The 12,623-nt window shown below is 40.3% G+C and overlaps 1 protein-coding gene across 2 annotated transcripts in view; it reads right to left on the bottom strand.

The window, feature by feature from the left end:
* Positions 1–1,024: 1,024 nt before the first annotated feature.
* Egf (epidermal growth factor) overlaps positions 1,025–12,623 on the bottom strand; it is a 75,477-nt gene continuing 63,878 nt past the window's right edge. For both annotated transcript variants that reach the window (XM_013505425.1, XM_005406183.2), the window contains 4 exons: positions 10,782–10,949; positions 9,045–9,162; positions 6,073–6,175; positions 1,025–3,342 (listed from right to left, as the gene is read on the bottom strand). In XM_013505425.1, the coding sequence (XP_013360879.1) occupies positions 3,146–3,342; positions 6,073–6,175; positions 9,045–9,162; positions 10,782–10,949 (586 nt within the window). In that variant the 3' untranslated portion in view covers positions 1,025–3,145. The remainder of the gene's footprint in view (positions 3,343–6,072; positions 6,176–9,044; positions 9,163–10,781; positions 10,950–12,623) is intronic.

The raw sequence follows: 12,623 nt of genomic DNA on the forward strand, positions 1-12,623 counted from the left end.
CCTGTTAGTGCAATTCTCTGCACATCTTTTCCACCTATTGTTTACAAATTACCAAATGCTTAAGGAAAAAAGTGATACAGGTTCACCTCTGCACTGTCAATTCTTTCTTGCCAAGCTCTTAGCCCTTCAAGTCCTCATGGTCTTCATAGCTATCTGATCTCTTCAAGTGGATTTTGTTTTTATTTTATCCAATTTTCTAATTATTCTCAGCAGGTTTTCTGATAAATGTAGACTTATATAACCAGGGCTTCCCATATGAATTTTAGAAGCAGTTTACCAATTTTTTTAAAAAAGATTTCAAAAAATTTAAGTCTGTATTTCTGGAAAGAATAGACAATATTATAGAATTAAGATTTCCTATTCATGAACATTGTATATCTTCTTTTAGGTCATCTTTAATGTCTATTTTTAATTTTTTTGTGTAATGGGCTTGGACACATGATAGGTTTATTTGTGGCTTTTTCACATTTATGTTACTATTATAATTGATGCATTTTCATTACCTCTTCTAGTCAGTATGACTGAGATATAATGACTTTGTGTTACTTCTTATAATCTATAATTAATTTGCATTTCCTATAGGCAGCCATATCATCTGAAAATGATGACAGTGTAATTCCTTTATTTTTATCTTTAAATACTTTAAATATCTACAGGATGAACTTCTGGAAGAACAGTCACAGCCTACCTGCTTGACATAGTACTAAGCTACCAATGTGTACTGCTTGGTGTTTTCCTGGCTGCTAGTATGTGGCCAGTAACTACAGAAATCCTGTCAAGTTCCCGACAGGTGAGTGCCCTGCTTCAGGCTGCCTAATGTTGAAGAGCTCATTATGAAACAGTGCAGAGAAGAGTTTCTCATTTCAGGAATTAAAATAAGAAAGTAAAAGAAACACAACAAAACATAAAAATATGCTTGTCACAGCTACTCAAATTCACTAGTTTTCATTTCACCCAGCTTTTTTGTTTATTTTCTTAGGATTGCATGTTTTTTAAAGGATTTGTTATGTAGTGCTGCTATTAATTATCATACACTAATCATTTATTTACACAAAAAGAGAATTAGTTGAAATCAAAGCTAATAGGTAGAACCAGAACCATGTGGATTCAAAAGAATTCAGTGTATTAAGATCCTTAAGTGTCCAAGAGAGGGTCAAAGGCTCATTTCATACGGAATAAGTGACATTTAGTCAAGCAGAATTCAATTAGGCATTGTGTATAATAAGACCATGAGAGCTGGAAGAAAAGATACTTCATCTGGAAAAATGAAAATAAAATATCTTAGATGAAAATGCTCTTTGTAAACTTAGATTTTTAAATAGAGGAGAACATTTCTGGGGGAGATTTGAAGGTGCAAGAAAGGAAGACACCTGTTCAGGTGATTTTTTTACTAAAGAACACAGAATGTGCTTTTTCTTTAATCTGGCCAGGAAACTATCAAAGTAGTCTTGGCCAAGGACTTAAAATGTTCTCAATTTCTAAGTTATTAGTCACTGAAAAGCTCAAAGCAAACAGATTTTCTGCTTCAAAGATAATAGTTATGTTTGTTATATATTACCATGGTCTCTTGTCATTTATTTAGTTATCACTAAAAACCTAAAAGAGATGCTGAAGTACCAAAATGTAACCCAAACTCTTAAGGATTGAAAAATATTCACTTTTGGGGGAAAGAGAATTTCACATTTAAGGCAAGAGAAACTAGGGGAAAATACAGCTATTGTTTTTCTGAGGTCAGTTCACTCCTCAGAAAGAAAAGACGTGTCTTGTGATCCTCCGGATATCAATTACAAATTAAATAAAACTACCAAAAAGTCAAAATTAGCTGAAGGAAAGATGTCACACTGAATAATTAGCTAATATCCGCAAACCTCAAGTCATCCTAGGTATAACCAAACCTTTACAAAATTTCTGTAATGTATGTACTTGGAAACCTGTGGTTCAATTCTTTTTAGGGGGGTTTCTAGTATAATCAAAGTCCTAGGAGTTAAGGAGAAATGAAAGATAAGGATAAGCAAGGGGTCTAGTTTATATATAAACTGAAAAATCCCATGCTCCAAATAATCCAAAATTTCTGTATTAGGCAGGTTGTGTTATCCGTAGTAACAATACCTGGGCTGTAAGGAAAATATTTAATTAGAATGTTAAGTGAAATTTCATTTTATAAAGTTATAGTTTCCAAATTTTTTTTTAAAACAGAGTTACAGTAACAAGCTTGGCAAATCATGTTGGTTCAGCTCTAACAACCCCTTGGACTATAAAGGAGTACTTAACCAAGTGTACAATAAAATGTTGATGTTTTAGACTGATTTTATTTAAATAATTAGGTGAAACAGATTGTTATCCATCAGGACAATCAATCAGGCAATTTAATTATAATCTCATGTTTTCCACAAAGGAGAATATACCATGTTCACTGCAAATGCTGAGATGGAAAGGACAATAATGATTAAGAAACACTGAAAGTTTAGGGAAATATTTTTAAAATTAAATGTTTTCATTCAAGGATTTTAAAATATAAAAATAAGTGATTTAATTTTGAAGAAATCAGGCTCTAAGTTATTATACCTTTCATCACTTTGTCACAATTCTTTCTGCAATATTCTGAGCATAGATCACAGCAATGGCAAATCAGATGGCTGCAAGGTGTTTTAACAGTAACTAATATTCCAAACAGCCTTTGAGACTGAGCTAAAAGTTCTCTTGATCAAGATGAAAGAAATGACTTTATCATGAACTACACCAGAGTGATAGCCTACTTTAACCCCAGACTTCTTCTGAGGTTGCATGAAAAACCAAAAATCTATTTGTACCAGCTACTGAAGACAAGCAGTATGTGAAGCACAGTGGTCCCAGTGCTGTCTCTGATGCATGACCTCGTGATTCTCCTGATTATCCTTATTTGAGAATGTGCAGTGGGGGTGCTTGAAAGAAGGAACAAAGCACAACTATGCATCTATCTCCAGGCTGCTGAGGAGGTGATCAACTATAGAGACCATGGAACCAAAATCTGTAGAATTCTTCTAGTTTTGAAAGAAAAGACACTGTCACTTGGTGGCTTGTTCTTGACCTTCCTTTGAATTCCAGCTGTCAGGGAGTCAGCTCCATTTGGTGAGATGGAGCTGGGCCTCTCTTTTGGCATCATGGGTCAAGCTGACTGGAGAGGTTGGGGCTTCTGCATTCCCACAGCGAGGGGCTTTGCCACATAGGAGGGGAGGTGAAAGCTTTGCTCCACGACCTGGGGAACAGGTCCCTTATCGCTGGGCAGTAGGACCCAGTGGCCTTGCTCTGTGCCCATTCCACGTATGTGGTGCTCCTGTCTCCGCAAAGGTGGTTGTCCTGACCCTAGAGAAATAGAATTTTCAGTACTCACGTTATTCACAAAGTCTAGCAAGAAATCCTGATAACAGTGGCTGTAGCACAAGCCTTAAGTAAGAAATGCAAAAGGAACTCATTCCCAAATGATTGTGAACTCAATTTTTAAAAACTGAAATGGTCTTGTTTGGCTGAGATGATTTAAAGAACTCTGCTACCTGATATTGCTTTTTTTTATTTTAAAGATAAAAGAATGAAAACATATTAACAGACATCCATTTACAAAATAGCACAAGAACAGTACAAGCAATACTGAATTACAGACAAAGTGACAGGAAATTAACAGTGGTTGCTGTATCACATATTGATAACTTCAAAGTGGTTACTCAGGAAAACAAATATAGACATGTAAGATTGATCAAATAATTAATCATTAACTGTTCCTTTCAATAAAGTGATATAAGTCAGTAGTGATATTGCTCTTGAGCTTTCTCTGTGCACTTTTGTTGTCCCCACCTGGACCATAAAAGACTTTGGAACAAACTGGCTATAAACACACTGGTTTTCCTTTCTCCCAGCATGGTCCTCTTCCCCAAGCTGGTGCTCTGCACTCGACTTGTGCCAGCTGACATCAGCAAAGGTCAACAAAGATGGCTCTGCAGATTGTCTACTAGTACTGCTTCCATGGTTTTTCAGATACAGAGAAGGGACTGGCTGAGAGCCAAAACTGACCTTAATCTCCTTCACTCTACCTCCTAACCCAGTCTCCAGGGGTACTTTCACTCCAAGCATTTACGAGATAACTGGACATGATCGGGGATATGTCACTCATACTGGGAGACAGATGAGTGCCCCTCAGAAAATGGATCAAAACATAACAATGAACAAAAAAGCAAACACTCTAAGCCAGATATGGTGGTGCACTCCAGTAATCCTAGCCCTTGGGAGGCTGAGAGAGGAGGATCCCAAATTCAAGGGAAGCCTGAGTTAGCATACGGAATTCAAGGCCAGTCTGGGCTACATAGTGAGACTCTGTCTCAGAAAAAAAGTAGACATTCTAATCCATCCCTGAGAGGTAGACTAACAATAATAAGTTGTTAGTTTTTTTAGTGTAATCACATTCCTGTCAAATCACTGTTCTATTGATGGACTTGCAGAGCTATACGTACATACCTCTACTAAAAGTACCTTTATTAAGAAAAGATAATGTGCTTTTAGTTGCCCAAGGAAAAGTAACATATAACTACAAGATATCTTGTGACTTTCTAGCAGTGCAGTCAATAATAACAAAAACCCAAGCAACTTCTGGAAATACTGAATTATTTAATTATTCAGGCAAGAGTTATGGTATATCCTGCATATAAAACTCTTATTATTTGTTATAGCTTTCATATTCAGTTTTTAAATGTATCTGAACACCCAGGCCTTGATCAAATTAGACAATAAAGTTGTACTGAATTCATTACTTGGAGATACATAGCAGCATATGTATAAGAGTGGAATTTAGAATGAGTTTTCCAGAATAAGAAGTCTATGTTCTCTATAAAGAAATCTGAAGAAACATATATGGTAATAAGCATGAAAGGAAAATATCAGAAAATATAAGTAAAGCTGCTATTTTATTGGCTTATTTTATTAGCAGAGAAACTGTTTTTATTGGCTTAAAGATTCTCTATGCTTTTCCAAAGGATTGTGAAAAAAACTTGTTCCAAAATATCCTCTGGGTTGTAAAAAACAACAATGATATTAGAGGCCCAAGCCCAAGAGACTCATCATAATAGAACTCTTGGCAAGTCTTCTATCAAAGGATATTTAACTCTTTCTACCTGAAGCAGAATGAGTTCCCAAACTGGCTGAGAACCTATGTTGATTTCATGCTTCCTTGGTGACCTGGCTGAACTTCATACGCAGCCAGGCATCTGGCTGAGGTCCAGCCTCTTATAAGACTTGCAACTCTGAAATACCCAGGACAAGCCCTAGATCAGCCTATATCCACAGGAACACTTCCCACTAGAACACAGGATACACTTTCTTGGAACCACTGATAGAATGATATCTATATAATTCTCAACCCCTCTGAAAGACCTTAAAACTCTACCTAATCAAAAACAAGGAGTCACTGCATACTTGCTCAAAAAGACCTAGGAGACTACTGTATTACTAGAAGTTTAAGTGAACATGGTGTTAGGATTTAGATTTGAAATGTTCCCCCCAAAGCCTCATTTGTTGAGAAGTGGGCTTCTGGAAGGTGATGAGATTGTGCAGGTTCTATGTTCATTGGTGGGTTAGTCCATCAGTGAGTACAGAGCTAGTAGTTAGGAGGTGGGGACTGGTTGGAGGAGGCGGCTCATCACTAGAGTCATGACATGGAAGAGGGTATTCTTGTCCCTGGGCACCTCCCTTCCTTTAATTCTCTTTGATTTCTGGCTGCCTTGGGGTGAACAGCTTGCTTCCATCAGGCCATTTGTGCCTTGGTGTCAGCCAACCATGAACTGAATCCTCTGAAACCATGGGCCAAAATAAACCGCTCTTCCTCAAGGTTGTGGGTGTCATATATTTTATCCCAGCAACAGGAAAGAAACTTTCTACATGGTATCTTTATATAGTATAGAAATGTAGTTCAAATCTATTTCTCTGAAGCTCCATTGCATTTCAGTACAGCCCAACTGCTCACACGCTTATAAAATTTTCTTGTTTTTGTGGTGAGATGAAAATTTTCACTGGAAAACACTCAAGATCCAGGTAAAAATAATCATTTACCAGGCTCCAGAGAAGAAAACTGGCCAATATTTGCCATTTGGCCATTGCCAGACATAGGATGACTCATATTCCTGAAGTTTTGATCTTCCTTTAAGTCCACAAACTGCAAAAAAGGGAAAAGAGATATTGTTATAATTCACAATCATCTCAATATGCATTAATCGCAATCTATGGCTTACTATGTTCATCCCATGGAAAATGAAAGTTGGAAAAAATTCCTATCAGATTTATTTCTCTGGCTAATGAAAGATTTCATTTTCAATTAGAAATCTTAAGTTACTTTCTACTAAAGCAATTAGGAAATGGGGGTTGCTGGGGACTGAACTCAGGCACTTCACAATGAGCCACAGCCCCAACCCTTTTTTCATTTTGAGACAGGGTTTCACTAAGATGCTAAATTGTCCAGGCTGGGCTCAAACTTGCCATCTTCCTGCCCGCCTCAGTGCTGGGATTACAGGCATGTGCCACCATGCCTGGCTACTACCAGTATTTTTTACTAAGAATCTATTGTAAGTCTAGACTCCTAACCCTTGGGTCATGGATCCCTGGGTGCTACCATTTTACTATAAGTAGTGTAAGAATCCACTGAATATTCTAAGCACTGCCACTGGCCTGAGAAATACATATACTACAACTTTAAACACACACAAACATACAAACACACAATTCATTTCTATATACTACTGACTTCTGAGTAATTTGAGGTTGTAAGCAAATACTAATAACTGAGAGTGTAAGTACTATATTTTCTCGTGGCTTAATAGCATCAGGACAAAAATCCTAAAAGGAAGGCTGAGAAAACATTTTCTCTTTAGTCTCATTTTCTCTTTAGTCAACAAAATGATTGCTTTGGTCATTATTTATAATGTCCAAGACTGATGTGGCACTCACAGTGCAGGCTGGAGACAGCCACTGGCTAGTCAGATTAGGGCTAGACAGATTAGGTATTAAAGTAGGCCTGTGATGAAAGGCAAGAAAAGAAGTGACCCATGCTCCAGAATGAAGCCCTCCCTTGTCAATCAGTAACCTGGGGCAGGACTGCCCCAGGTTTGGACTGACACGCTCCATTGGCTCAGAAACGGCCTCCACAGCAAAGGGCCAGAGCCTAGTAACAACATGTGGAAAAGCGATTAGGAAGAAAAAACCCTCTGCTCACGCTTGTCATTGAGAAGAGTGTAGGGAGGGATGATGAGTGGAATCAGCCAGGGAGAGGGGAGGGACGCCGTGGTAATAAAAGGGTGACGCTCACGAACACGTGTTTTCCTTTCTTCTCTCCCATAGCACTCATCACCCTTTGTCTCTCCTCATTAATGGCTTCTCTGCAGCAATACACTGCAAAATCAGTACAGGACCTGCTGGTTAAGGCCACAGGCCCACTATTTCTGGCTTAAATAAAACTCCAACCCTCTGCACTGCCAATTTTCCAACCATGTGCCTCTCTGCCAGAAGAACACAGGCTGCAGAATTCTGGGCTGGGATGGGGAAGGCAGCTGACGGAACCAGATTTGTTTCAGCTGCTTCTCCTCCCAGTTTGGGTGCTCAGTTCTCCCCCACTGTCACTGGCATCTGCAGTAGCCATTGGTGAGAATGACAGTTATGAGGGCTGGGGAGGCTGTAGCCCAGCACCAGGGCTTCCTAGCACAGCTCCTGGCCAACAGGCTGCTCTTGACAGCAGCAAGTGCTTTTGATTTTTTTAAAAAAGACCCACATAGATTGTGTTTCCTTCTTCCCTATCATTTAAATGAGATAGATTAAAATCTGGAATCCAAACCCCAAAAGAAATATCATATGGACTGTCCAGTGCAATGTGGGTTATTTAGAAATCCAGCCACAAGAACTCAAAGCCCTGAGTACATTTGGTTGCTAAGTCCTCTGGGAATTGCACACTTAGAGAGCTTACAGAGACAGAAGGGATCTTAGACATCATCTAATCTGAGCCCCTTGTACTGGAGAGAGGATGCCAAGGTCATGTCAAACTATTAGTTCTACAGCTAGAACTTGTACTTCTTATTCTAGTTCCATACACATGCTCAACTCAAACCATAAACAAACACTGAATGCCTACATCAGGCAGGCACAGGTAAGCACTCGCAGCCCCTGGAGAGCACTTGTCAGGGAAGGAAGGGTGAGGTGGGGGCTGGGGAGTGGAGGGAATGATGTGCGAAGGACCCCAAACACTGCCAGAGCCCCTCTAGGACTTCTTCCTAACAGTTCCTCCTTAAGGCTTCAGTCCTCCATGGACCTGCTCCATGTTCCAGGCTCTTCCAAAATCTCCAACAGCACACACAAAATACCAACAACACACAAAATATCTGCCAAGTTATCACACAGGTTTTTGGAAATGGAAACTCCCCTAACAGCAGCATAGAGCTGATCCTGTCCCAATCTGCCCTCTAGTGCTCAAGCATCTTGAATTTCGCAGTCCTCCTACACCCATTGGAAAATGCCTAGGGCTGGCACATCACACACAGGATACCCAGTTGGCAAACTCAAATTTGACTATGGATTAAAACTTGGCCTTTCATTATAAGTATGTATTTAGACATTCTGTATTTTTGTTAAATCTGGCAACCGTTTTGTTACTAAAGTTTATGGACTTAAAATGTATGTGGGGAAAAAAAAAAGTAAGAAAACCAGGAGCATAATCTGGAGTTTTAAAAATACCCATCCAAAAAGCATAATTTAAAATGAGAGGAAAACTTCATATAACACACATAAAAAATCTAAGTTATAGGAAAAAGGTATGTGACAGAAAATAATTCCCTATAGTTCTTGTGCCATTAAATTATGACGCTACATTAGCCCATCAGATTCCCTTAAGGTAGGACACAGCTCCTGAACAATCCACCCAGGACCTCCCCGGCTGGTGTGGTGCTGGCTAATGGGGTCAGCACCACAGCTGTGAGCTAATGGATTCCAGTCACTCTGAACTCTGTGAAGATTCCTAGCTCCATCTCTTTTGGTCACCTTACCCAAGGTTGAGGGCAGGAAGACATCCCACCCTCACTATCAGCAGGCCTCCCACCACTCATATCTCTGCTCGACTCTTCATAAGGATTCTTTGGGTTTTTCAGTGCCAGCTTCTTCCTCCTGAGATAAAATCAAGATCTGAGACAACCTCAAAACAAAAAAAGTACTCATCCCACTCACTGATAGTCAGGGACAACTATCTTAAAATAAATCCATCAAGACCGTAGTATGTATGTATATACAGTCAAGAAGAAATGAAGTGTGATCAACATATAAGGTAAATGTTCAACTAAAAAAGACACATTGCTACAAATCCCCCTAACAATACTCCCTTCCCTTCATATACACTTATCCCATTATTCTTGCCACTTTCTGAAGCAGTTCTGGATGTGATCTTTCATGAGTGTCTTTATGAGGTGTGATCAAAATTACAGTGAATATTGCTGCTGAGCACCATTCAATGGAAAAGCAGGTTTGTAAAAAGATGACAATGTGTCCTCATTTGCCTTGTTCACCAGATCTTGCACCGTGTGATTTCTGGCTCTTCCCAAAGTCATAATGATCATAAAAGGTCAACATTTTAAATCAATTCAGGACATTGAGACAGCCACTACAGCATAATAAAGACATTCAGGAAAAAAGATTCCTAGCACTGCTTCAGAAAGTGACAAAAATGATGAGATAAATGTGTTTCAACCAGGGATGGAGTGGAGTGTTTTGAGGGGGATTAATGACAGTATGTCTTTCATTGTAATAAATTTAAAAAATTTAAACATTCACCATATTTTTCAATTACACCATGGACTGAAAATGTACAATCAGATTCTAGAGCCCGTGCTCTCAACCATTGTAGTGGTGTGGTAGGATGCAGCAGGGCCTTGGGTGACGGCAGCTTGGCTAATGTGTGGAATTTTCCAGAACACAAGACTGCTGGCACCGGAGTGGCTGTGCAGTATGGGTAAATGTGACTGGAATTTTATCTGCAAATGGCAGTGGGTACACTGTACACTCCCAGAGAACCTAGACCTGTGAGTGAGTGTGTCTTAGGTTCTTAGCCATAAAACAATGCAATTGAACTAAATAATCCCAGAAAGTCACCTTCAGCCTCAAAATTTTATGACTCACTGATTTTGTACAGCACAAACTATAACAGTACATAAAATGTCTTACAGTATTGATAGAGTATTGACTGCCCTACTTTTTAAGGAAAAGGAAGGTGAGTGGTACAGTGCTTATACCTTCACCCTAACATAGTGTTAGTTTTAAAAATTTAATGTATGTTCATGATCCATACAAGTTTTAATTGTTAACTTTAAATTATTGGAAACACAAAATCCAAGGGCCAGAGATGTCCTTCCCAAGTAGGAAAGGTAATGATTTTCTTTAACAAAAGGTAATATTTTGCGGGAAATGAGCTCAACAAAAAGCAGCCATAAAAACTTAGAGCTATGTGGTTGGAGGAGGAGCATGTGATTGCTAAAGGAAGGTGGGACGTAAAAATCACCGTGCTGAATGACAGCCACGCACTGCTCAGGCCCAGCAGCCAAGCCTGGAGCAGAACAAGGAAGGGCAGACACTCTGACGCCTGGGTGCAGTGACATCCTGGGCTTTCAAAAAAGCTGTTATTCCACTTTTTAACTTTAGCAAGTGCACCGATGAAGTTCTTCCCAAAGAGCCAGACATTGCCCTGGCCTGGACAGCTTACAATGAGCATAAAATTTCGAGCAAGGAAGGGTCACCTGTAATAGTGCGCCCCCCACAGCCCCAAGACGAGCAGGAGGACGAGTGCCACCACACAGACGGCGGCCACCGTGATGTCCCGCTGCTGCCCGTGGCCGGCGTGGCGCAGCTCCCACCATCTCAGGTCTCGGTGCTGGCATCGCTCCCCAACATAGCCAATGACACATCTGTGACGACACAAACAGAAGTCATCAGGGACCCTGGCCAAAGATGCTGGGTGTTTTTCAGCCTCGGTATCCAGCCACCCCCTACCTCTGCACGTCCAGCGGTCAGAAAGCCCATGGAAACCCACCAGGGATCAGCACAGCATTGCGATGTGCACATGGATGCAGCCCAGACTGTTGGGTCCGTTTGCCCTAGGGTGGGTGGGGGTTATTTGTGTGGCGCCTCTATGAAGCACTGCAGCACATGGCCAAAGGTCAGTTTCTTGTGGGCTAAAGTCCTAGGTGCCACATCTTAAAACCAACACAAAGTTCGGCCCTAAGAGCAAGAGGGTGTTGGAAACAAATGTTGGGCCAGATTGCAATAAGCACAGGTCCAAGCAAAGAGGAACATGAGAAAGTGTCAATGGCGATGCACAAACATTTGCCTGTTATCTTTAAGAGAGATAAACTATATGGAAGAAAAAAATGACCCTCACTCACAGACATGTTATTGTCTGATTAATGGAATTGTTACAGGAATTCTCAGTGACCAAGTTACTGTTAAACCTGCAAAGTGCATAAAACAATGCTGCCATCTACTGGGAATGCTCATTTCTAGAAGGGATTGGGACTTCTGCTAAACAACTGCATTCTGTTCTTTACAAGAGTATCAACCTGAAAAACATCTTATTCTGAGTTTCTTTCCTGTGGTCCTGGACCCGCCATCACCCTTCTGTGTCCCCACTTTGCTGCAAAAGGACTGCAAGAGGCGGTGCGGACAAAACTCAGACAGAACTCCAGGAGATCTGCATTCTCATCTGTGCCCTTGCCATGGGAGCTGGGAAGCCACTTCCAGAGAAAGAAGTAAGAGGAACCAGCACTTTAGTACCTTATGTATCTGATATCATATCATGCCAGATAGGCGATTTTACTGTTTCTTTTTTTATCAGTACTATGACTGAACATACCTAGCCCTCATTATTAATTTTTTTTTTTTTAATTTTAAGACAGGATCTCACTAAGTCACTAAGTTGTTTAAGCTGGGCTCAAACTTGTGATCCTCCAGCCTCAGCCTCACAGAATACTGGAATTACAGGCATGCACCACCATGCCTGGCTTACTCATTTTATTTTTGATGGCATGTCCCTATTTATAGGAGAACAAACTGAGGCTCGAAGAATACAAGGCCACTCAGCTAAGGAATGACAAGTTTGAGTCCAGTGATTCTCCCATGTAAAAGCCCATGTTCTTTCTATTATACCATGGTCCTTCCAAAGAGTTTTAAATTCTATTCACTGTGGAAAAGCATTCTAGACTTCAACAAGCAAGAGACAGCAGGACCTGCACATAGAAGCCTAAAGACCCATGTTACTTCAGGGTTTTGGACACTGTCTCAATTCTAGCTGTCTTCATTATAGCCAGGTTCCACCAAAGCCCAGGAGCCACTTTAAAACTGTTGGATGTTAACAGCCCCCACCCCTGAGCCTCACAGAGATTTGGGGTCTTGAGGAATATGTCAGTCATGTGGCCAAGAGTCTTGCTCCTTCCAAGGCCGAGGCCAGTCATACTGTGTAAGGTGGGAGGGCACAAACCCTGGTTGCTCTGATTACTAACCATTTCTGCTGAACCAAGCAAAAAGATTCTCCAGCTAAGTAAGTTCGAGTTTCCATGGTCAAATAATTTTAACATGTTCAAGAC

Source organism: Chinchilla lanigera, unplaced genomic scaffold (genome assembly GCF_000276665.1).
Source record: "Chinchilla lanigera isolate Chin_1 unplaced genomic scaffold, ChiLan1.0 scaffold00095, whole genome shotgun sequence".
Classification (NCBI taxonomy): Eukaryota; Metazoa; Chordata; class Mammalia; order Rodentia; family Chinchillidae; genus Chinchilla; species Chinchilla lanigera.